The 27,587-nt window shown below is 40.6% G+C and overlaps 1 protein-coding gene across 3 annotated transcripts in view; it reads left to right on the top strand.

Annotated features, from left to right (window-relative positions):
• pdlim5b (PDZ and LIM domain 5b) overlaps positions 1–27,587 on the top strand; it is a 201,158-nt gene that overhangs the window by 29,947 nt on the left and 143,624 nt on the right. For all 3 annotated transcript variants that reach the window (XM_061875712.1, XM_061875714.1, XM_061875713.1), the window contains exon 2: positions 7,242–7,341. In XM_061875712.1, coding sequence (XP_061731696.1) covers positions 7,249–7,341 — 93 coding nt within the window. In that variant the 5' untranslated portion in view covers positions 7,242–7,248. The remainder of the gene's footprint in view (positions 1–7,241; positions 7,342–27,587) is intronic.

Here is a 27,587-nt window from a genome sequence, read left to right as displayed (position 1 = left end):
TCTCCCCATGTCTAGCATTAAAAGATTACAGTTGGTACAAAATGCGGCTGCTAGACTTTTGACAAGAACAAGAAAGTTTGATCACATTACGCCTGTACTGGCTCACCTGCACTGGCTTCCTGTGCACTTAAGATGTGACTTTAAGGTTTTACTACTTACGTATAAAATACTACACGGTCTAGCTCCATCCTATCTTGCCGATTGTATTGTACCATATGTCCCGGCAAGAAATCTGCGTTCAAAGGACTCCGGCTTATTAGTGATTCCCAAAGCCCAAAAAAAGTCTGCGGGCTATAGAGCATTTTCATTTCGGGCTCCAGTACTCTGGAATGCCCTCCCGGTAACAGTTCGAGATGCTACCTCAGTAGAAGCATTTAAGTCTCACCTTAAAACTCATCTGTATACTCTAGCCTTTAAATAGACTCCCTTTTTAGACCAGTTGATCTGCCGTTTCTTTTCTTTTTCTCCTATGTCCCACTCTCCCTTGTGGAGGGGGTCCGGTCCGATCCGGTGGCCATGTACTGCTCGCCCTTGTATCGGCTGGGGACATCTCTGCGCTGCTGATCCGCCTCCGTTTGGGATGGTTTCCTGCTGGCTCCGCTGTGAACGGGACTCTCGCTGCTGTGTTGGATCCTCTTTGGACTGGACTCTTGCGACTGTGTTGGATTCATTATGGATTGAACTTTCACAGTATCATGTTAGACCCGCTCAACATCCATTGCTTTCCTCCTCTCCAAGGTTCTCATAGTCATCATTGTCACCGACGTCCCACTGGGTGTGAGTTTTCCTTGCCCTTATGTGGGCCTACCGAGGATGTCGTAGTGGTTTGTGCAGCCCTTTGAGACACTAGTGATTTAGGGCTATATAAGTAAACATTGATTGATTGATTGATATAGAGCAGTGGTTCTAAACCTTTTTTCAGTGATGTATCCCCTGTGAACATTTTTTTAATTCAAGTACCCCCTAATCAGAGCAAAGCATTCTTGGTTGGAAAAAAGAGGTAAAGAAGTAAAACACAGCACTATGTCATCAGTTTCTGATTTATTAAATTGTATAACAGTGCAAAATATTGCTCATTTGTTGTGGTCTTTCTTGAACTAATTGGAAAAAAAGATATAAAAATAACTAAAAACTTCCATCCATCCGCGGGGGTAGCAGCCTAAGCAGGGAAGCCCAGACTTCCCTCTCCCCAACCACTTTCCCTGAGGCGTTCCCAGGCCAGCCGGGAGACATAGTCTTCCCAACGTGTCCTGGGTCTTCCCCGTGGCCTCCTACCGGTTGGACGAGCCCTAAAGACCTCCCTCAAGAGGCGTTCGTGTGGCATCCTGACCAGATGCCCGAACCACCTCATCTGGCTCCTCTCCATGTGGAGGAGCAGCGGCTTTACTTTGAGTTCCTCCCGGATGGCAGAGCTTCTCACCCTATCTCTAAGGGAGAGCCCCGCCACCCGGCGGAGGAAACTCACTTCGGCCGCTTGTACCCGTGATCTTATCCTTTCGGTCATGACCCAAAGCTCATGACCATAGGTGAGGATGGGAACGTAGATCGACCGGTAAATTGAGAGCTTTGCCTTCCGGCTCAGCTCCTTCTTCACCACAACGGATCGATACAACGTCCGCATTACTGAAGACGCCGCAGCGATCTGCTACTCGTGAACAAGACTCCTAGCTACTTGAACTCCTCCACTTGGGGCAGGGTCTCCTCCCCAACTCGGAGATGGCACTCCACCCTTTTCCGTGAGAGAACCATAGACTCGGATTTGGAGGTGCTGATTCTCATTCCGGCCGCTTCACACTCGGCTGCGAACCGATCCAGTGAGAGCTGAAGATCCCGGCCAGATGAAGCCATCAGGACCACATCATCTGCAAAAAGCGGAGACCTAATCCCGCGGCCACCAAACCGGATCCCCTCAACGCCTTGACTGCGCCTAGAAATTCTGTCCGTAAAAGTTATGAACAGAATCAGGGACAAAGGACAGCCTTGGCGGAGTCCAACCTTCACTGGAAACGTGTCCGACTTACTGCCAGTAATGCAGACCAAGCTCTGACACTGATCATACAGGGAGCGGACCGCCACAATAAGACAGTCAATCAATCAATCAATCAATGTTTACTTATATAGCCCTAAATCACTAGTGTCTCAAAGGGCTGCACAAACCACTACGACATCCTCGGTAGGCCCACATAAGGGCAAGGAAAACTCACACCCAGTGGGACATCGGTGACAATAATGACCCAGTGGGACGTCGGTGACAATGATGACTATGAGAACCTTGGAGAGGAGGAAAGCAATGGATGTCGAGCGGGTCTAACATGATACTGTGAAAGTTCAATCCATAATGGATCCAACACAGTCGCGAGAGACCAGTCCAAAGCGGATCCAACACAGCAGCGAGAGTCCCGCTCACAGCGGAGCCAGCAGGAAACCATCCCAAGCGGAGGCGGATCAGCAGCCCGATACCCCATACTCTCTGAGCACTCTCCACAGGACTTCCCGAGGGACACGGTCGAATGCCTTCTCCAAGTCCACAAAGCACATGTAGACTGAAAACTTGTTGAAAAATAAAAAAGTGATTCAATTATAAATAAAGATTCTACACATTGAAGTAATCATCAACTTAAAGTTACCTCTTGTGTGGTGTTACTTTTTGTAGCAACGCTTTTGCCGCATAATTGTTCAACATCTTCCCGCTTGAAGCCAAACCACCGCCACACGATGAACTCCGTGCTGTTTTTCTTAAGAATGAATTCTTCTTTCATCTGTTAGGATTGCGGTATAGCTCGGTTGGTTGGTACCATGAATTGATTAACGTGGACCCCGACTTAAACAAGTTGAAAAACTTATTGGGGTGTTACCATTTAGTGGTCAATTGTACGGAATATGTACTGTACTGTGCAATCTACTAATAAAAGTATCAATCAATCAATCAATCAATGGTAGAGTGGTCGTGCCAGCAACTTGAGGGTTGCAGGTTCGATCCCCGCTTCCGCCATCCTAGTCACTGCCGTTGTGTCCTTGGGCAAGACACTTTACCCACCTGCTCCCAGTGCCACCCACACTGGTTTAAATGTAACTTAGATATTGGGTTTCACTATGTAAAGCGCTTTGAGTCATTAGAGAAAAAGCGCTATATAAATATAATTCACTTCACTTCACTTCACCAGATTCGTACCTTCTCTCTCTCTCGTATTACTACCCCGCACCGTTAGCATTACAGCGAACGTTACCATGTCGCTACCTGACATTGCACACGTGACATACTTTATGTAAGAAGGTGCGCTTGTTTTACGTCTCTGTGAGAAGGAGAGACAAGAAATAGTGAGAAACGCATGCAGTGTAATGCCCGCAGCTAAAAGCAACTGCGTGAGAACGTATACTCCAGGGGTCACCAACCTTTTTGAAACCAAGAGCTACTTCTTGGGTACTGATTAATGCGAAGGGCTACCAGTTTGATACACACTTAAATAAATTGCCAGAAATAGCCAAGTTGCTCAATTTACCTTTAATAAATACATCTACGGTATATATAAAAGAATGGATATTTCTGTCCGTCATTCCGTCGTACATTTTTTTTCCTTTTACGGAAGTTTTTTTGTAGAGAATAAATGATGAAAAAAACACTTCATTGAACAGTTTAAAAGAGGAGAAAACTGGAAAAAAATTAAAATTAAATTTTGAAACATAGTTTATCTTCAATTTCGACTCTTTAGAATTCAAAATTCAACCGAAAAAAAGAAGAAAAAAGTAGCTAATTCGAATCTTTTCGAAAAAAATTAAAAAAATAATTTATGGAACATCATAAGTATTTTTTCCTGATTAAGATTAATTTTAGAATTTTGATGACATGTTTTAAATAGGTTAAAATCCAATCTGCACTTTGTTACAATATATAACAAATTGGACCAAGCTATATTTCTAACAAAGACAAATCATTATTTCTTCTAGATTTTCCAGAACAAATTTTTTTTTAAAGAAATTCAAAAGACTTTGAAATAAGATTTAAATTTGATTCTAAAGATTTTCTAGATTTGCCGGAATATTTTTTTTTTAAATTTTAATTATAATAAGTTTGAATACATACTTCACAAATATTATTCGTCGAAAAAACAGAAGGTAAAATGAAGAATTAAATTAAAATGTATTTATTATCTGCACCTGGGCACCTTGACCAGCATCTGGTCAGGATGCCACCCGAACGCCTCCCGAGGGAGGTGTTTAGGGCACGTCCAACCGGTAGGAGGCCACGGGGAAGACCCAGGCCTGGGAACGCCTCGGGATCCCCCGGGAAGAGTTAGACGAAGTGGCTGGGGAGAGGGAAGTCTGGGTTTCCCTGCTTAGGTTGTTGCCCCCGCGACCCGACCTCGGATAAGCGGAAGAAGATGGATGTATTTATTATTCTTTACCATAAAAAAATTAATTTACTTGAACCTTTATTTAAATTGTCAGGAAAGAAGAGGAATGAATTTAAAAGGTAAAAAGATATGTGTTTAAAAATCCTAAAATCCTTTTTACGGTTGTATTTTTTCTCTAAAATTGTCTTTCTGAAAGTTATAAGAAGCAAAGTAAAAAAGTAAATGAATTTATTTAAACAAGTGAAGACCAAGTCTTTAAAATATTTTCTTGGATTTTCAAATTCTATTTGAGTTTTGTCTCTCTTAGAATTAAAAATGTCAAGCAAAGCGAGACCAGCTTGCGAGTAAATAAATACAATTGTAAAAATAGAGGCAGCTCACTGGTAAGTGCTGCTATTCGAGCTATTTTTAGAACAGGCCAGTGGGCGACTTATCTGGTCCTTACGGGCACCACGTTGATGACCCCTGGTATACTCCATATAAGCAACTGCGTGAGAACGTATACTCGAATATCACCATATAGTCATTTTCCCTATCGCACAGAAACAAACCTGTGTATCGGCTGGGGACATCTCTGCGCTGCTGATCCGCCTCCGCTTGGGATGGTTTCCTGCTGGCTCAGCTGTGAACGGGACTCTCGCTGCTGTGTTGGATCCGCTTTGGACTGCACTCTCGTCACTGTGTTGGATCCATTATGGATTGAACTTTCACAGTATCATGTTAGACCCGCTCGACATCCATTGCTTTCCTCCTCTCCAAGGTTCTCATAGTCATCATTGTCACCGACGTCCCACTGGGTCATTATTGTCACCGATGTCCCACTGGGTGTGAGTTTTCCTTGCCCTTATGTGGGCCTACCGAGGATGTCGTGGTGGTTTGTGCAGCCCTTTGAGACACTAGTGATTTAGGGCTATATAAGTAAACATTGATTGATTGATATAAAAGAATGGATATTTCTGTCCGTCATTCCGTCGTACATTTTTTTTCCTTTTACGGAAGTTTTTTTGTAGAAAATAAATGATGAAAAAAACACTTAATTGAACGGTTTAAAAGAGGAGAAAACTGGGAAAAAAATTAAATGAAATTTTGAAACATAGTTAATCTTCAATTTCGACTCTTTAAAATTCAAAATTCAACCGAAAAAAAGAAGAAAAAAGTAGCTAATTCGAATCTTTTCGAAAAAAAATAAAAAAATAATTTATGGAACATCATTAGTAATTTTTCCTGATTAAGAATAATTCTAGAATTTTGATGACATGTTTTAAATAGGTTAAAATCCAATCTGCACTTTGTTACAATATATAACAAATTGGACCAAGCTATATTTCTAACGAAGACAAATCATTATTTCTTCTAGATTTTCCAGAACAAATTTTTTTAAAAGAAATTCAAAAGACCTTGAAATAAGATTTAAATTTGATTTTAAAGATTTTCTAGATTTGCCAGAATATTTTTTTTTTAAATTTTAATCATAATAAGTTTGAATACATACTTCACAAATATTCTTCGTCGAAAAAACAGAAAGTAAAATGAAGAATTAAATTAAAATGTATTTATTATCTGCACCTGGGCATCTTGACCAGCATCTGGTCAGGATGCCACCCGAACGCCTCCCTAGGGAGGTGTTTAGGGCACGTCCAACCGGTAGGAGGCCACGGGGAAGACCCAGGACACGTTGGGAAGACTATGTCACCCGGCTGGCCTGGGAACGCCTCGGGATCCCCCGGGAAGAGCTAGACAAAGTGGCTGGGGAAAGGGAAGTCTGGGTTTCTCTGCTTAGGTTGTTGCCCCCGCGACCCGACCTCGGATAAGCGGAAGAAGATGGATGGATGGATGTATTTATTATTCTTTACAATAAAAAAATTAATTTACTTGAACCTTTATTTAAATTGTCAGGAAAAAAGAGGAATGAAATTAAAAGGTAAAAAGGTACATGTGTTTAAAAATCCTAAAATCCTTTTTTACGGTTGTATTTTTTCTCTAAAATTGTCTTTCTGAAAGTTATAAGAAACAAAGTAAAAAAAGTCAATGAATTTATTTAAACAAGTGAAGACCAAGTCTTTAAAATATTTTCTTGGATTTTCAAATTCTATTTCAGTTTGGTCTCTCTTAGAATTAAAAATGTCGAGCAAAGCGAGACCAGCTTGCGAGTAAATAAATACAATTGTAAAAATAGAGGCAGCTCACTGGTAAGTGCTGCTATTCGAGCTATTTTTAGAACAGGCCAGCGGGCGACTTATCTGGTCCTTACGGGCACCACGTTGATGACCCCTGGTATACTCCATAAAAGCAACTGCGTGAGAACGTATACTCGAATATCACCATATAGTCATTTTCCCTATCGCACAGAAACAAACCTGTGTATCGGCTGGGGACATCTCTGCGCTGCTGATCCGCCTCCGCTTGGGATGGTTTCCTGCTGGCTCCGCTGTGAACGGGACTCTCGCTGCTGTGTTGGATCCGCTTTGGACTGGACTCTCGCGACTGTGTTGGATCCATTATGGATTGAACTTTCACAGCATCATGTTAGACCCGCTCGACATCCATTGCTTTCCTCCTCTCCAAGGTTCTCATAGTCATCATTGTCACCGACATCCCACTGGGTCATTATTGTCACCGACGTCCCACTGGGTGTGAGTTTTCCTTGCCCTTATGTGGGCCTACTGAGGATGTCGTAGTGGTTTGTGCAGCCCTTTGAGACACTAGTGATTTAGGGCTATATAAGTAAACATTGATTGATTGATTGATTGATATATCGGGTATATCGATGTATCGCCCAGCCCTAGTCCCACTACAGTAGTTGCTGTATGTCCATGCCATTCTAAACTACTAGTACTCTGAGTCAATGCCTGCAGTATTTACTAATAGGATCTCCTCTTGTGTTTGTAGGTGAATCATGAGCTACAGCGTCACCCTGGCTGGTGCAGCTCCATGGGGCTTCAGGCTGCAAGGAGGGAAGGACTTTGGCGTTCCCCTCACCATTTCACGGGTGAGTGAAGAAAATACTCTTCCTCCATGACAGCTCTGACCTTGGCACGCTGCCCGTGCTTGCTAGGACTTCTCGGCCGTTCGTCATGTCCCGTGTGCTCGTTTTAGACCAACAAGGACGGTGGCCGACCTAAACCTTCCACCAGTCGGCCGCTATCCAACTATAGCTTCTGTCGCTCGAACCTCTTGTTTACTTTCGATTGGGTCATTAAAAATGAGGGATATGTTGCACACAGTAGTCTATAAGTACTGGTCTCCACTGGAAAGCACTAAAAGCTGTGCTCAAATTTCCCTCACGATGGGAACTTTAGAAAGCTGCAGTGGTTCTTTAATAACTATATGATTTGAGAGCGATAATATTGGAAGAAAAGATACATAGTTATTCTTAAAAGCTTACTGAAATGAGATTTTCTTATTTGAACGGGGATAGCAGGTCCATTCTATGTGTCATACTTGATCATTTCGCGATATTGCCATGTTTTTGCTGAAAGGATTTAGTAGAGAACATCCACGATAAAGTTCGCAACTTTTGGTCGCTAATAAAATAGCCTTGCCTGTACCGGAAGTATGTGCAAAAATAAATAAAAAGCGACGACTCCAGGCGGTGGCAGTGTGAGCGTTTCAGATGTTATTAGACACATTTACTAGGATAATTCTGGAAGATCCCTTATCTGCTTATAGTTTTAATAGTGTTTTAGTGAGATTGTAAAGACATACCTCAAAGTCGGATGGCTGCGGTGAACAAGCCAGTGTCTCAGAGAGAAGCCGAGGAGCCAACCTCACAGCCGCCTTTTTTGACAGCTACTGCAGGACGACGCATAATCCACTGATGTGTCTGGTAAGAGCCGACTTAATAACACAATTTTCCCATCCAAAAACATGCTAGTTGACGTAGAGAAACATGTTCGCTTGACCGCTCTGTGTTAAAGCTTCACAACAAACAATCACCGGCTGTGTCTCGGTGCTAAAGGCAGCTGCAATCCACCGCTTTCCACCAACAGCATTCTTCTTTGACGTCTCTATTATTAATTGATCAAATGGCAAAAGATTCAGCAACACAGATGTCCAAATTACTGTGTAATTAAACTAAATAGTGAACAACTGCTAGAATGAGGCAGCTCACAATGCAGGTAAAGGAAAGTCATCTATTCTGCCCTCCAAAAAATACAAAATACAAAACCAGTGAAGTTGGCAAGTTAAAGGCCTACTGAAATGAGATTTTCTTATTTAAACGGGGATAGCAGGTCCAGTCTGTGTCATACTTGATCATTTCGCGATATTGCCATGTTTTTGCTGAAAGGATTTAGTAGAGAACATCGACGATAAAGTTCGCAACTTTTGGTCGATGATAAAATAGCCTTGCCTGTACCGGAAGTATGTGCAAAAAGAAATAAAAAGCGACGACTCCAGGCGGTGGCAGTGTGAGCGTTTCAGATGTTATTAGACACATTTACTAGGATAATTCTGGAAGATCCCTTATCTGCTTATAGTTTTAATAGTGTTTTAGTGAGATTGTAAAGACATACCTCAAAGTCGGATGGCTGCAGTGAACACGCCAGTGTCTCAGAGAGAAGCCGAGGAGCCAACCTCACAGCTACTGCAGGACGACGCATAATCCACTGATGTCTCTGGTAAGAGCCGACTTAATATCACAATTTTCCCATCCAAAAACATGCTAGTTGACGTAGAGAAACATGTTCGCTTGACCGCTCTGTGTTAAAGCTTCACAACAAACAATCACCGCCTGTGTCTCGGTGCAAAAGGCAGCTGCAATCCACCGCTTTCCACCAACAGCATTCTTCTTTGACGTCTCTATTATTAATTGAACAAATGGCAAAAGATTCAGCAACACAGATGTCCAAATTACTGTGTAATTAAACTAAATAGTGAACAACTGCTAGAATGAGGCAGCTCACAATGCAGGTAAAGGAAAGTCATCTATTCTGCCCTCCAAAAAATACAAAATACAAAACCAGTGAAGTTGGCAAGTTAAAGGCCTACTGAAATGAGATTTTCTTATTTAAACGGGGATAGCAGGTCCATTCTGTGTGTAATACTTGATCATTTCGCGATATTGCCATATTTTTGCTGAAAGGATTTAGTAGAGAACATCCCCGATAAAGTTCGCAACTTTTGGTCGCTAATAAAATAGCCTTGCCTGTACCGGAAGTATGTGCAAAAAGAAATAAAAAGTGACGACTCCAGGCGGTGGCAGTGTGAGCGTTTCAGATGTTATTAGACACATTTACTAGGATAATTCTGGAAGATCCCTTATCTGCGTATTGTTTTAATAGTGTTTTAGTGAGATTGTAAAGACATACCTCAAAGTCGGATGGCTGCGGTAAACACGCCAGTGTCTCAGAGAGAAGCCGAGGAGCCAACCTCACAGCCGCCTTTTTTGACAGCTACTGCAGGACGACGCATAATCCACTGATGTGTCTGGTAAGAGCCGACTTAATATCACAATTTTCCCATCCAAAAACATGCTAGTTGACGTAGAGAAACATGTTCGCTTGACCGCTCTGTGTTAAAGCTTCACAACAAACAATCACTGGCTGTGTCTCGGTGCTAAAGGCAGCTGCAATCCACCGCTTTCCACCAACAGCATTCTTCTTTGACGTCTCTATTATTAATTGAACAAATGGCAAAAGATTCAGCAACACAGATGTCCAAATTACTGTGTAATTAAACTAAATAGTGAACAACTGCTAGAATGAGGCAGCTCACAATGCAGGTAAAGGAAAGTCATCTATTCTGCCCTCCAAAAAATACAAAATACAAAACCAGTGAAGTTGGCAAGTTAAAGGCCTACTGAAATGAGATTTTCTTATTCAAACGGGGATAGCAGGTCCATTCTATGTGTCATACTTGATCATTTCGCGATATTGCCATATTTTTGCTGAAAGGATTTAGTAGAGAACATCCACGATAAAGTTGGCAACTTTTGGTCGCTAATAAAATAGCCTTGCCTGTACCGGAAGTATGTGCAAAAATGAATAAAAAGCGACGACTCCAGGCGGTGGCAGTGTGAGCGTTTCAGATGTTATTAGACACATTTACTAGGATAATTCTGGAAGATCCCTTATCTGCGTATTGTTTTAATAGTGTTTTAGTGAGATTGTAAAGACATACCTCAAAGTCGGATGGCTGCGGTGAACACGCCAGTGTCTCAGAGAGAAGCCGAGGAGCCAACCTCACAGCCGCCTTTTTTGACAGCTACTGCAGGACGACGCATAATCCACTGATGTGTCTGGTAAGAGCCGACTTAATATCACAATTTTCCCATCCAAAAACATGCTAGTTGACGTAGAGAAACATGTTCGCTTGACCGCTCTGTGTTAAATCTTCACAACAAACAATCACCGGCTGTGTCTCGGTGCTAAAGGCAGCTGCAATCCACCGCTTTCCACCAACAGCATTCTTCTTTGACGTCTCTATTATTAATTGAACAAATGGCAAAAGATTCAGCAACACAGATGTCCAAATTACTGTGTAATTCAACTAAATAGTGAACAACTGCTAGAATGAGGCAGCTCACAATGCAGGTAAAGGAAAGTCATCTATTCTGCCCTCCAAAAAATACAAAATACAAAACCAGTGAAGTTGGCAAGTTAAAGGCCTACTGAAATGAGATTTTCTTATTCAAACGGGGATAGCAGGTCCATTCTATGTGTCATACTTGATCATTTCGCGATATTGCCATATTTTTGCTGAAAGGATTTAGTAGAGAACATCCACGATAAAGTTGGCAACTTTTGGTCGCTAATAAAATAGCCTTGCCTGTACCGGAAGTATGTGCAAAAATGAATAAAAAGCGACGACTCCAGGCGGTGGCAGTGTGAGCGTTTCAGATGTTATTAGACACATTTACTAGGATAATTCTGGAAGATCCCTTATCTGCGTATTGTTTTAATAGTGTTTTAGTGAGATTGTAAAGACATACCTCAAAGTCGGATGGCTGCGGTGAACACGCCAGTGTCTCAGAGAGAAGCCGAGGAGCCAACCTCACAGCCGCCTTTTTTGACAGCTACTGCAGGACGACGCATAATCCACTGATGTGTCTGGTAAGAGCCGACTTAATATCACAATTTTCCCATCCAAAAACATGCTAGTTGACGTAGAGAAACATGTTCGCTTGACCGCTCTGTGTTAAATCTTCACAACAAACAATCACCGGCTGTGTCTCGGTGCTAAAGGCAGCTGCAATCCACCGCTTTCCACCAACAGCATTCTTCTTTGATGTCTCTATTATTAATTGAACAAATGGCAAAAGATTCAGCAACACAGTTGTCCAAATTACTGTGTAATTAAACTAAATAGTGAACAACTGCTAGAATGAGGCAGCTCACAATGCAGGTAAAGGAAAGTCATCTATTCTGCCCTCCAAAAAATACAAAATACAAAACCAGTGAAGTCGGCAAGTTAAAGGCCTACTGAAATGAGATTTTCTTATTTAAACGGGGATAGCAGGTCCATTCTATGTGTCATACTTGATCATTTCGCCATATTGCCATATTTTTGCTGAAAGGATTTAGTAGAGAACATCCACGATAAAGTTGGCAACTTTTGGTGCTGATAAAAAAGATTTGCCTTTACTGAAAGTCGCAGACGATGACGTCACAAGGGTGAGGGTTCCTCACGTCCACACATTGTTTATAATAGGAGCCTCCAGCGGCGAGAGCTATTCGGACAGAGAAAACAACAATTTCCCTTATTAATTTGAGCGAGGATGAAATATTTGTGGATGATAATATTGATAGCGAAGGACTAGAAAATAAAATAAATAAAAAATAAAATAAAAAGCGACGGCTCCGGGCGGCGGCAGTGTGAGCGTTTCAGATGGAATTAGACACATTTACTAGGAAAATTCTGGATGATCCCTTTTCTGCTTATTCTTTTAATTGTGAGGCTTGTGTGGCATTGTAATGCCTGATTGGTTCTTCCAGGGATGCGTCGAAGCGATGAACACAACACGGTATGTCATAAATGGGTTTACTAAATAATAAAAAGGCTAGGAACAAAAACACTGGTGTAAAGAGAAAGCAAACAAAAGACGCTAGCGTGAAAGCTAGGATAAAACACTAGAAAACTAAAACTTGGCACGAGAGCACAAATGAGAAAACAAATCATCAGTATGAAAACTGGAATAATCAAGTGGCACAGCGTGAGAGCCAGCGAGAAAATACATCTAGTAGAAGGACGAGAGTCGTCACGGTTGCGCGTAGGCAAATTAGGATCCGAGAATGAATAACGAAAAGGGGCGAGTTTAAATAAGGTAGGTGATTAGAAGAAAACAGGTGTGCGTAGATTACAAGGGGCAGGTGAACTAATGAGCTACGATGGTGACGGACTAAACAGGAAATAAAGACGTTAAACAACAGAGTGATAGAAAAATGGAACAATAAATCAGAATATGTACAGATTCGAGCAGCGGATCGCAACATTAATAGTGTTTTAATGAGATTGTAAAGACATACCTAAAGGTCGGATGACTGCGGTGAACACGCAGTGACTCAGACAGAAGCTGAGGAGCCAAGCTCACAGCTTCCTTTTAAACAGCTACTGCAGGAGGACAAATAATCCAATGATGTCTCCGGTAAGAAATATATCACAATTTTCCCATCCAAAAACATGCTGGTTGACGTAGAGAAACATGTTCGATTGACCTCTCTGTGTTAAAGGGGAACATTATCACCCAACCTATGTAAGTGTCAATATATACCTTGATGGTGCAGAAAAAAGACCATACATTTTTTTAACCGATTTCCGAACTCTAAATGGGTGAATTTTGGCAAATTAAACGCCTTTCTGTTTATCGCACTGGAAGCGATGACGTCAGAATGTGCCGTCGCCGAGGTAACACACCCACCATTTTCATTTTCAACACATTACAAACACCAGGTCTCAGTTCTGTTATTTTCCGTTTTTTTGACTATTTTTTGGAACCTTGGAGACATCATGCCTCGTCGGTGTGTTGTCGGAGGGTGTAACAACACTAACAGGGAGGGATTCAAGCTGCACCACTGGCAAGAAATCTTCCGCCAGACCCCCATTGAATGTACCAGAGTGTCTTCACATTTGACCGGCGATGCTAAGACAGACATGGCACAGAGATGTATGGATAACCTGGAAATGCATTTGCAACGATAGTCAACGAAATCACAAAGCTGAGTTTTGTTGATGTTGACTGCCAGCTAATCGATGCTAACATGCTACGCTAATCGATGCTAACATGCTATTTTCCGGCGGTGCTAAAGCAGACATGGCACAGAGATGTATGGATAACCTGTAGATGCATTTGCAACTATATTACGTTTCCTTCCACCCACATTTAATGCGAAAAAAAACACTTACCAATCGACGGATTTAAGTTGCTCCAGTGTCAAAAGATGCGAAAGTCCTGATCGTTTGGTCCGCACATTTTACCGGCGATGCTAACGCAGCTATTCGGCCATGCTATGGCTATGAAGAGCGTGAATAGCTATTCGCTCAATAGCTTCAGTTTCTTCTTCAATATTTTCATACTCCAACCATCCGCTTCAATACATGCGTAATCTGTTGAATCGCTTAAGTCGCTGAAATTCGAGTTTGAATCCGAGCTAATGTCCCTATATCTTGCTGTGGTATTCCCATTGTTTGTTTACATTGGCAGCACTGTGTGACGTCACAGGGAAATGGCCAGTGTCTTCGCAGAGAGCCGAAAATAAGGCACTTTAAAGCTTTACTTAGGGATATTCCGAGACCTGTAAAATTTTGAAAAAAACTTCAAAAAATACAACAAGCCACAGGGAACTGATTTTTATTGTTTTTAATCCTTTTGAAATTGTGATAATGTTCCCCTTTAAAAACAAAGAAACACCGGCTGTGTCTCGGTGCTAAAGACAGCTGCAATACACCGCTTTCCACCAACAGCATTCTTCTTTGACGTCTCCATTATTAATTGAACAAATTGCAAAAGATTCAGCAACACAGATGTCCAAAATACTGTGTAACTATGCGATTAAAGAAGACGACCTTTAGCCGTGACTGGTGCTGCGCTAATATTTCCTGACAGTCCGTGACGTCATCATTAGGCGACGTTTTCAACAGGACACTTCGCGGGAAATTTATAATTGCAATTTAGTAAACTAAAAAGGCCGTATTGGCATGTGTTGCAATGTTAATATTTCATCATTGATATATAAACTATCAGACTGCGTGGTCGATAGTAGTGGCTTTCAGTAGGCCTTTAATGTTCCTTCTGTGAGGGCACTCTGACTTCAGGAATTAAATAAACTGCAGTAGTGTGGAAAGTGCAACGTTATTTTGTTTCAACGCTTCCTGTTATGACGTTTTAATCTCTGTGTCACAGACCCGAGGTCGGCCACGGTTTATTTGTTGTTGGCAGGATCGGTTACTCTGTGATGGAACAAAGTAACTGACGTGATTTGATCAGGCTTACTCATCCGCTTGTTGTTGTTATGTCCTGTCAGCAGGATAAACATGGAACGTCAGACGTTATGTTGTCACTGTGGCATGCATTTTGATGGAAGCGTTTGTAGTATCAGTGTAGTAAAACAATCACAGGAGCTCACAAAATCGCTCACATTTCAACATGTACAAAACCAGTGATGTTTTCACGTTGTGTAAATTGTGAATAAAACAGAATATAATGATTTGCAAATCATTTTGGACTTATATTCGATTGAATGGACTCCAAAGACAAGATGTTTAATGTTTTAACTGAGAAACTTATTTATTTTTGCAAATAATCCATCCATTTTCTACCGCTTATTCCCTTTTGGGGTCGCGGGGGGCGCTGGCGCCTATCTCAGCTACAATCGGGCGGAAGGCAGGGTACACCCTGGACAAGTCGCCACCTCATCGCTGGGCCAACACAGATAGACAGACAACATTCACACTCACATTCACACACTAGGGCCAATTTAGTGTTGCCAATCAACCTATCCCCAGGTGCATATCTTTGGAAGTGGGAGGAAGCCGGAGTACCCGGAGGGAACCCACGCATTCACGGGGAGAACATGCAAACTCCACACAGAAAGATCCCCAGCCTGGATTTGAACCCAGGACTGCAGGACCTTCGTATTGTGAGGCAGACGCACTAACCCCTCTGCCACCGTGAAGCCTGCAAATAATCATTACTTAGAATTTATTGGCAGCAAAACATTGCAAAAAACTTGACACAGGAGCATTTTTACCACTGTGTTACTTGGCCTTTCCTTTAAAAAAAACACTCAGTAAACATTTGGGAAGTGAGGAGACCAATTTTTGAAGCTTTTCAGGTGGAATTCTTTCCCATTCTTGCTTGATGTACAGCTTATGTTGTTCAACAGTCCTGAGTCTCCGTTGTGGTATTTGACGCTTCATAATGCGCCACACATTTTCAATGGACTACAGGCAGGCCAGTCTAGTACCCGGACTCTTTTACTACGAATTCACGCTGTTGCAACACGTGGCTTGGCATTGTCTCGCTGAAATAAGCAGGGGCGTCCCATTCTTGCAGGCACAGCCTCTGTAAGAATGTTGGCTTCTACCTAGCAAGCTAGTTAACAAAAGTGAGACGACGTTGTGTGAAAAGTAACTTTAACTATCATTTTAGCCAAAGTCAGCTAGCTAAACTTTGTCTACATCAATTAAATTTTTTTTTAAAGTAAGGCACTTTAAGAAATGCGAACCGCGCGTGTGCGTGCGGTCGCATATAAACACACACCAAAGTAGAGGTCCCAAGATTAAACATTCAATATTAATTCAATAGTCAACATGTTAAGAGGTAATGAAGTAGAGAATTCAACACATTGAGAATTATATTTATATAGCGCTTTTCTCAAGTGACTCAAAGCGCTTTACATAGTGAAACCCAATATCTAAGTTACATTTAAACCAGTGTGGGTGGCACTGGGAGCAGGTGGGTAAAGTGTCTTGCCCAAGGACACAACGGCAGTAACTAGGATGGCACAGGCGGGAATCGAACCTGCAACCCTCAAGTTGCTAGCACGGCCACTCTACCAACCGAGCTATGCCGCCCCCCTTAAATTGCTCAAAATGCCAAGAGTTGAACAATAGTCAATATACCAACGTGCAGCTTTTTAAACATCACAAAATGCTTTTCTTTTTGAGGCAGTTAAAAAATGTTTTCTTTTTTGTTTTAATTGCTACTATTTTAAATGTTTTTTTAAATACACAGTTATAATACTTTTTTTTTTAACACATGTTAATTTATGTCACAGCTGAATGAACAACACAATTACAGTATAAATAAATATTCATGAATGAATTAGTCATCTTTATTGTTAGTAAGCACATACCTAAAATGACTTAAAGGCTGCATTTAGAAGGCGATGGAAATATTAGAGCCATCAAATACGTTTACGCTTTAGTATTCGATTAGTCGACTAATCATTAAGATAATTATTGACTAATCGCTTATCAAAATATATATATAATTGTTAGTTTCAGCCCCCGTGTGTGTGTGTGTGTATATTTGTACATACATACATACACATACATATATATTTATACATAATTATATACATAAAAATATATATATACACATATGCATTATGTATATATATATATATATATATATATATATATATATATATATATGTATATGTATATGTAAGTATATATATATGTATGTAAGTATGTGTGTGTGTGTGTGTGTGTGTGTGTATATATATATATCCATCCATCCATTTTCTACCGCTTATTCCCTTTTTGGGTCGCGGGGGTCGCTGGCGCCTATCTCTGCTACAATCGGGCGGAAGGCGGTGTACACCCTGGACAAGTCGCCACCTCATCGCAGAGCCAAAACAGATAGACAGACAACATTCACACTCACATTCACACACTAGGGCCAATTTAGTGTTGCCAATCAACCTATTCATATATATATATATATATATATATATATATATATATATATATATATATATATATATATATGTGTGTGTATGTATGTATGTGTGTTTATGTATGTATGTATATTTGTATGTATATATGTGTATATATGTATGTATATATACATATTTATTTCTCTCTATATATATTTATATATACATATATATATATATATATATATATATATATATATATATATATACATACGTATGTGTGTATATGTATGTGTATATGTATGTTTAATAATGATACAAAAAAAATATTAATAATTTGCCTTTTCCATCCATCCATCCATATTCTACCGCTTGTCCCTTTTGGGGTCGCGAGGGGTCGCCGGAGCCTATCTCAGCTGCATTCAAGCGGAAGGCGGCGTACACCCTGGACAAGTCGCCACCTGATCCTTTTGTTTTAAACAATTTCCTCCTCACAGTTTGCTGAAAAAAAATGTGGCCCAAATATACTTTAGGACTCCTCTACTAGACAATAATGGCTGTGTGTTGCGTCATTTTCATTAGTAAGTCATCTCTATAGTTATGCAAGCTGCACAGTGACTTTAAAGTGTCAGTTGAAAAGTAGCATGGATATGCCATGATAAAATAAACACACACTTGCGGGACATAATCCATAATCGATTTATTTACTGTAAATAAAGTAATTCAGACAGTTTTAAAATGTAAGAATTTCTTATTACAAATGCACTGTTTTTAAAAGTTGCAAGTGCTAAACACCTATTTAGTAAAGTTGAAATAAATGTAAACCTGCAACCATATACATAAATTGAAGATTTTTAAATTGTAATTGAATCGTGAGGTGGCCAAAGATTCCCACTCCTATTACTGACATAGGAAGGCTGTACTGACTTTAGTGAGAGGCTTTATATACACAGTGCACTGTATAAACACACATGACATGCACTGAAGACTCATAAAACTGTTATTAGTTGTCAAAAACTTGACTCCTGGCTGTTATATTTACAGGCATTGGTCATGGTCTGTTTTAACAGGGTTGTGTTAAAAATAACATCATTTAACCGGGTTGTCATGTGACTGTAGTTGCCACTCACAATTCTCTTCTACCTCTAACCAGGTATGCGTATTGCAGTGGTTATACAACTTGAGTTCAGTAATCACTAACAACATGTCCCTAACAGCGTGTGGTTCAGGCCAAGTCTTTTGACATATTCTCATCCCAGTGCGTGTGAATGTTTCAGATTTCTCATAGTTGTCCCAGTCCCAGGAAGGAGTCTTCCTCTTGTCTGTTTTTCTTATCTGATATCCAATCCTCCCTTGAGACGACAGGACCAATATGTGTTGCACCTGCCAGGCAGTTATAAGGTTGAAACGTTTTAAAATATGGTCTGTCCCTTCTGGCTTTAAAGTTTTTTTCATAAAATAATCTCTAATAGTTTGACGATGTACCTTCCTCCTTTGAGCTTGATCCTACGTCAATAGTCTTGGATTAGATGTAATTGAAGGCCTATAGGGTACATTTTTTGCATTAATCTTAAACAGTTTGTTGACAAAATAACGCACAGTAACCCCTAAAGCAGGCGTGTCAAAGGGCAGCAGAGGGCCTCTTGTCAGAGTGAAAAAAATAAAATAAAAATAAAAATATATAAACCAGCGCCCCCCGCGACTCCAAAAAGGGAATAAGTGGCAGAAAATGGATGGATGGATATATATATATATATATATATATATATATATATATATATATATATATATATATATATACATATATATATATATATATATTTCTGTGTGTGTGTGTATGTATACACATATATATAGAGACATATTTATATATATATACTGTATGTGTATATATTTACATATATATGTGCATATATATATATATATATACACACTTAAATTTATGTATGTATATTTATATACATACATAGATATTTGTATGTGTATATATATATGTATGTATATATTTACATATATATATGTGCATATATGTATACACTTATATATATATATATATGTCTGTGTGTATGTATACACATACATATACACATATTTGTATATATGTGTATATTTTTACATATATATGTGCATATATATACACATTTATGTGTGTGTGTGTATATATATATATATATATATATATGTATATATATATATACCTACATAAATACATACCTATTTATGTATATGTGTATACATATATATATGTATGCATGTATGTATATATATATATATACATATATATATATATATATTTATACATAAATACATACCTATTTATGTATATGTCTATATATATCTATGTTTGCATGTATATGTATGCATATATATATGCATACATATACATGCATACATAGATATATATATACACATGTATCTCCATCTATTTTCTACCGCTTATCCGTCTTGGGGTCACTGGGGTCGCTGGAGCCTATCTCAGCTGCATTCGGGCGGTAGGCGGGGTATGTATATGTATGTGTATATGTATGTATGTATGTATATGTATGTGTATATGTATGTATGTATGTATGTATGTATGTATGTATGTATATATATATATATATATATATATGTATATGTATATATATATGTATATATATATATATATATATATATATATATATATATATATATATATATATATGTATGTGTATATGTATATATATATGTATATGTATATATATATGTATGTGTATATATATGTATGTATATACTGTATATATGTATGTGTATGTATATATATATATATATATATATATATATATATATATATATAACCATATATATATATATATATATATGGTTGTTGCAAGGAACACAATGGATGGATGAAACATTCATAAAGTCAAGGTTTCTTTACTGAAATATATTTTTATTCGATCTGGTTCGTAAGTCATAAAGTTCATACAAAGAGGGATTCATATTTTCAACTTGTACTGTAACTTCTATTTTAGCTTTTTTCTAAATGACGTGCACACGTCCCCCAAATAGATTGCAGTATCATAGGAAACACCTCTATCAAGTAATGGAGATGTCCTTACTGTATGTATGTAACTGGCACATGGAAACATCTGCCATTGATATTGTAAACGTTTATTTACTTCCTCCGCCTGATGACTGAGTAGAAAATTGCGGCACGGACCGCACACTTATTTCATGCTTCACGAAACACCCACGATGTAAAATAGACTTCTGCCGCCCTGTAAGAACCGCGTACTATGATGATTTCTGCGTCTTTCTGTGGGATGATGTCATTCGCCACACTTGATTATGCGCAGTAAATTCGGTACAAGATAACTACAGGCAGGTACAAGGATGCAATAAGGTTGGCCTTGAAGTAGTAGGAGTACAGAAACTTGACAGGACATCTTCGTCCTTTACAAATTGATCATAACCATATGTGCATTCAGTCTGTCAATGTGACGCTGGTATTGGATGATGACTTTTGGACTTTGTTGCGATAGGTTGGGGGTCGGCAATCCTCGGCTCTAGACCTGCATTTTTAGCGCCGTCCTCGTGGCTCCTTAGAGTTTTTTCAAAAATTTATGAAATTGGAAAAAGATTATATTTTTTGTTTCAATGTGGCCTCTGTAGAAGGACAAACATGACACAAACATTCCTAATTGTTAGAAATCCCACTTTTTATGTTGTACATGCTTCAATGATGAGATTATTTGACAAGCGCCGTTTTGTCCTACTAATTTCGGCAGTCCTTGAACTCACCGTAGTTGGTTTACATGTCCAACTTTCTCCAACGCTGGTATAGAATGACGTGTTTTCTGCCACTCCTTCTTTGTCTCGTTTTGTCCACCAAACGTTTTATGCTGTACGTGAATGCACAAAGGGGAGCTTCGTTTGCGTTATTGATTTGTTGGAGTGCTAATCAGACATATTAAAAAGCACCAATGGTTGTCACACACACACTACGTGTGGCGAAATTTTTCCCTGCATTCGACCCATCACCCTTGATCACCCCCTCGGAGGTGAGGGGGGTGCATGACTGCAAAATAATCGATGCTAACATGCTATTTAGGCTAGCTGTATGTACATATTGCATCGGGGGGGGGGTGGGCTTCACGGTGGCAGAGGGGTTAGTGCGTCTGCCTCACAATACGAAGGTCCCACAGTCCTGGGTTCAAATCCAGGCTCGGGATCTTTCTGAGTGGATTTTGCATGTTCTCCCCGTGAATGCGTGGGTTCCCTACGGGTACTCCGGCTTCCTCCCACTTCCAAAGACATGCACCTGGGGATAGGTTGATTGACAACACTAAATTGTCCCTAGTGTGTGAATGTGAGTGTGAATGTTGTCTGTCTATCTGTGTTGGCCCTGCGATGAGGTGGCGACTTGTCCAGGGTGTACCCCGCCTTCCGCCCGATTGTAGCTGAGATAGGCGCCAGCGCCCCCCGCGACCCCAAAAGGGAATAAGCGGTAGAAAATGGATGGATGGATGGATGGATGTTACGACGGGGTTGCAGCTTACAGCGAGGTTTGTTCCCCCAGGATGCAAACGGCTCACTTCGGACAGGAGTTGCAGGTAGGAGCATGATTTACCCTTGAACTAAACTTGAATTAAACACATACCAAAATCAGAAAACAAGCAGAAGGAAAACGTGGGAAGCCAAGGTTACCTCTTAGGACAGGAAGCATAAACTCGGAGACAAGAACTACAAACGTAACTGTTGCATGAAGCGAACAAAGAAGCCATGACGAGAGTGGCGAGAGAGGTGACATCTCTACGCTGCTGATCCGCCTCCGCTTGAGATGGTCTCCTGTGGACGGGACTCTCGCTGCTGTCTTAAATCCGCTTGAACTGAACTCTCGCGGCTGTGTTGGAGCCACTGTGGATTAAACTTTCACAGTATCATGTTAGACCCGCTCGACATCCATTGCTTTCGGTCCCCTAGAGGGGGGGGGGGGTTGCCCACATCTGAGGTCCTCTCCAAGGTTTCTCATAGTCAGCATTGTCACTGGCGCCCCACTGGATGTGAATTCTCCCTGCCCACTGGGTGTGAGTTTTCCTTGCCCTTTTGTGGGTTCTTCCGAGGATGTTGTAGTCGTAATGATTTGTGCAGTCCTTTGAGACATTTGTGATTTGGGGCTATATAAATAAACATTGATTGATTGATTGATTGACTGCAGGTGAGCGTGCCGACCACTAACCAGAGGCAGGTGAACCACAATAATCCCCATAGAAACCAAAACAAACCCTAAGGTGCACAAAACAGGAACTAAGGGAGTCAAAAAATAACAGAACATAAAAAAAAACATGACCCGGGCCACGGACCATGAAGGCGGGGCACACCGTGGACAAGTTGCCCACTCACCGCAGTATGTGTAGAAATCTTTATTTATAACTGAATCACTTGTTTATTTTTCAACAGGTTTATAGTTATTTTTATATCTTTTTTTTCCAAGTAGTTCAAGAAAGACCACTACAAATGAGCAATATTTTGCACTGTTATACAATTTAGTAAATCAGAAACTGATGACATAATGCTGGATTTTACTTCTTTCTTTTTTTTTCCAACCAAAAATGCTTTGCTCTGATTAGGGGGTACTTGAATTAAAAAAATGTTCACAGGGGGTACATCTCTGAAAAAAGGTTGAGAACCACTTCTCTAAATGCCGTAGATGTTATTGTCACATACATGCACAGTAGATGGCAGTATTGTCCTGTTTAAGAGTGTCGCAACATTGCTGTTTACGGCAGACGAACTGCTTTACGGTCCCGCGCTGGGAGAACGTTAATGAAACTGCCTAACAATAAACCCACATAAGAAACCAAGAACTCGCCCTCGATCATTCTGTTTATATCGTGGGAAAGCGGACGTGAAAACAAGCTGTCGACACGTCATTCGGGTCCACGTGGAGCTGGAGGGGACGTGGCCTCCAGCTCCACCAGAATTTCGGGAGATGTTCGGGAGAAAATTTGTCCCGGGAGGTTTTCGGGAGAGGCGCTGAATTTCGGGAGTCTTCCGGAACATCCGGGAGGGTTGGCAAGTATGGTTAACATACCAGGCACCTTCTCAGTTGGTAATTTATGCGTCATATACATTCAGCCTGTTGTTCACTATTCTTCATTTTTTTGAAATTGCCTTTCAAATGTGTATTCTTGGTGTTGGATTTTATTAAATAAATTCCCGCAAAAAATGCGACATATACTCCAGTGCGAATTATATATGTTTTTTTCCTTCTTTATTATGCATTTTCGGCAGGAGCGACTTATACTCGGAAAAATACGCTATAAAAAATATTTGTTTATTTTCCCTAAAATATGCATTGAGGCTAAAAAAAATGTGTATACTTGGCTTACTAGATTAATCGAACAAACTAATTGATAGTTTACTACTTTATATGCGCCAAGTAACACCTCTTACGACATTGGTTTAGTGTGTTGTGCAAATAATGCATATCATTTATTGTAAATCCAAACAAAGGTTACCACAAATGTAAGTTTTGTTCATTCTCAGATGTTCCACTGTACTCATTGGCCTATTGTTTGAGTATATTTGCTTGTTTTTAAAGCAGTATATGATTATTTAATGCATGTTTTTATCGTGCAGCTGTTTTTAAAGAAGGGCATCCAAGAGGAATACAAATGCACATAAAGAATGATTTATCTTTTACTACTTGCGCCTCTCATGCGCTTTGACATAAATATAGACTGTTACAGTCATGGGGAATCATAGCCATTTACAGCTTGTGAATCTCTTTAAACTGAACACAATTGAGTATGACAACCCTTAACCCTTGGCTAAAACTGTACAAATTGGTAGGAAAGCGTTGAAGTAAATAGTCTGTACTTTTGCAACGTAGCCACATTGCATAGTTGTCGTTAAATCTGGTTAAGTTGTTTAGGCAGAAATGTAATAGAATCTTGCCAAATCTTTGTTTTCATATGCTGTTGGTTACGATGCCAATTAATAATACCTATTTATGTAATCTCTGCTAGTTTGTACTTTGTGGTTTTCCAGTTAGATCTGCTTGGTGTCCAGAGGTTCTGTTGAAGGCATCTGCTTTCAATCGGCTCAATAGCAGGATATACAGTATTTGACCAAAGTGAGTACAATCCTCACATTTCAGCAAGTATTTTTTTTTTAAACTATATCTTATTTATTGTTCTGATGAGGGTTTTATGCTGCCGATTCCGATACAGATCATCCATGAGTGAGATCAGCCGATTCTGATACAGATCAGCTGTATTAAGTAAGGCAAATCATATAGTTGATGTAGATGCCCATATCGGCTGTTCAGATTTACTTTACAAAAGTGTATGATACTTCTCTTGTTGCCTTGTTTGTATTTGACTTTATTAAATGTATTGATATTATCATTTGGTGCTAACCTTAAGTCTTAACAAGCTGCTACGCTTCGTACCGCCTCTGCCTCTGTCAGTACGTCTCTGCAGCACCCAGCATTGTCCCACCCACACAACCATCTGATTGGTTACACGTATGGGCTTATTGCAAAGTCATTCATTTGACTTAGCCATTATTTTCTCTAAGTAAGTCAATATTTAGTAACTCAAAATAATTACATACTTAGTAGAGATGCGCGGTTTGCGGTCTAAACCGCGGAATCCGCGGGTAAACCGCGGGTCGGGCGGTTGACATGACGAAAAAATTGATTTTAATTAGATTCGGGCGGGTGGCGGTTGAACCATCCGGAGACATTTGATATACATGGTTCTGGGATCGGTATCCTTTGCCATTCAAAGAGCCATTTAAGACCCGTGTCATAAAGCGAAGAAGTCAATAGGAGACGCTATTATTCTCTTGAATGATTGCCGGCAGTCACCCAAATGTTAAATATGGGTCGCCTTCTACATCATGCACGATCTACTTGTCAGTCCAGTATCATGTTGTGAGTGGCTTCCGCGGCAACACGCACACGACTGCAAGGCATTCTGGGTGACACAGAGTACACTAATGGTTGTGATATAAACAATTTTAACACTTAGTAATATGCGCCACGCTTTGAAGCCACGCTAATTAAGAACGACAAACACATTTCGGGAGAACATCCTCACAGTAACACAACATAAACGCAACACAACTAATACCCATAATCCTTTGTATTCATGACACTTCCTGAATATATTTTACACCCCCCCGTGAGTCGGTAAGGTGGGCGGGGTTGGGGGCGCGGGGGTGTAAAATATATTCAGGAACTGTCATGGATACAAAGGATTATGGGTATTAGTTGTGTTGCGTTTATGTTGTGTTACGGTGAGGATGTTCTCCCTGTCAATCTTGTATTGTGTGGCTTCATAGCGTGGCGCATATTAGTAAGTGTTAAAGTTGTTTATATCACAACCATCAGTGTACTCTGTATCACCCAGTATGCCTTTCAATCTCATACTTGTGGTTGCGGAAGCTGCACACAACATGCTGCGGGACCAACAATCGGTTCGTACATGTTGTTGAAGGTGTCTAAGGCAATGCCTTCACAGCACGCCCACATTCTTGTCATCAGGATGAACGCTATTGAGTTGTCCCGAGAACGTTAGCGGTTTCAATTGACTACATTACTCTGTGAAACAGTTTTAATAGCTCTGTGAGTGGTAAAGGTGGCCAACTTCTGATGTAATTCAGCGGGCGGTTGGCGGGCGGATTCGGGACCGATAAAAAGTTGATTCAGGTGGATGACGATTTTGGTGATGCAGATGCGGATGATATGATTGCGGATCCGCGCATCTCTAATACTTAGTATCTCAGGTAACTAGGACAGTTCTGTGTTTTGTTGTTACTTCACGGAAAAAATATGAAAAAGTATGGATATTTATCTCGTATATTGCCATCCAGCATACGGAGCGGAAAACACAATCAATCAATCAATCAATCAATGTTTACTTATATAGCCCTAAATCACTAGTGTCTCAAAGGGCTGCACAAACCACCACAACATCCTCGGTAGGCCCACATAAGGGCAAGGAAAACTAACACCCGGTGGGACATCGGTGACAATAATGACTATGAGAACCTTAGAGAGGAGGAAAGCAATGGATGTCGAGCGGGTCTAACATGATACTGTGAAAGTTCAATCCACAATGGATCCAACACAGTCGCGAGAGTCCAGTCCAAAGCGGATCCAACACAGCAGCGAGAGTCCCGTTCACAGCGGAGCCAGCAGGAAACCATCCCAAGCGGAGGCGGATCAGCAGCGCAGAGATGTCCCCAGCCGATACACAGGCGAGCAGTACATGGCCACCGGATCGGACCGGACCCCCTCCACAAGGGAGAGTGGGACATAGAAGAAAAAGAAAAGAAACGGCAGATCAACTGGTCTAAAAAGGGAGTCTATTTAAAGGCTAGAGTATACAAATGAGTTTTAAGGTGAGACTTAAATGCTTCTACTGAGGTGGCATCTCGAACTGTTACCGGGAGGGCATTCCAGAGTACTGGAGCCCGAACGGAAAACGCTCTATAGCCCGCAGACTTTTTTTGGGCTCTAGGAATCACTAATAAGCCGGAGTCCTTTGAACGCAGATTTCTTGCCGGGACATATGGTACAATACAATCGGCAATATAGGATGGAGCTAGACCGTGTAGTATTTTATACGTAAGTAGTAAAACCTTAAAGTCACATCTTAAGTGCACAGGAAGCCAGTGCAGGTGAGCCAGTACAGGCGTAATGTGATCAAACTTTCTTGTTCTTGTCAAAAGTCTAGCAGCCGCATTTTGTACCAACTGTAATCTTTTAATGCTAGACATGGGGAGACCCGAAAATAATACGGTACAGTAGTCGAGGCGAGACGTAACAAACGCATGGATAATGATCTCATCGTCTTTAAAACTTAAAAAATTGTAGGCTTCTTCACGCGACGAAGCCGGCCTACTTCACCACAGTCTGTAGTCTATAGCCCCGCAGGCAGCGATGATGGAGACTTGATGGTGGCGACAGGCCAAATTACTCTGTTCCCCTGGAGAGTCACCACCTAAACTAACAAATATTCTCGGGGAAACACTGCATTGGTTATAGTTTTTCAAATATTTGTGGTATTTTTCTGTTTCAGCACTCCTTCCTTTGTTTACTTTCTGGTGAATTGAGTGCTCATAAATCTCACCTGCCTCTGATTAGCGATCAGTAGGCTCACCTGCTTCTGATAGCCAATCCGAGAGCTTTATACTGGCTTCACCCTGCCTTCCTCGCAGGTTCATTGTTTGCCATTGCTTACTCAGTGTGTGTGAATGGGTGAATGTGGAAGTAGTGTCAAAGCGCTTTTGAGTACCTCGAAGGTAGAAAAGCGCTATACAAGTATAACCCATTTGCCTTTTATCTGCAATAATAGAGCTGGTTATTATTAACTTTGGGTAGTGGCTCCACACTGTTTATGAATATATATAGTTAGCTGCTAGCAGCTTGTCAGATGGT

The sequence above is a fragment of the Nerophis ophidion genome, linkage group LG17 (genome assembly GCF_033978795.1).
Source record: "Nerophis ophidion isolate RoL-2023_Sa linkage group LG17, RoL_Noph_v1.0, whole genome shotgun sequence".
Classification (NCBI taxonomy): Eukaryota; Metazoa; Chordata; class Actinopteri; order Syngnathiformes; family Syngnathidae; genus Nerophis; species Nerophis ophidion.
The sequence above is the reverse complement of the archived record's forward strand: the minus strand, read 5'-3'. Positions and strand labels throughout refer to the sequence as shown.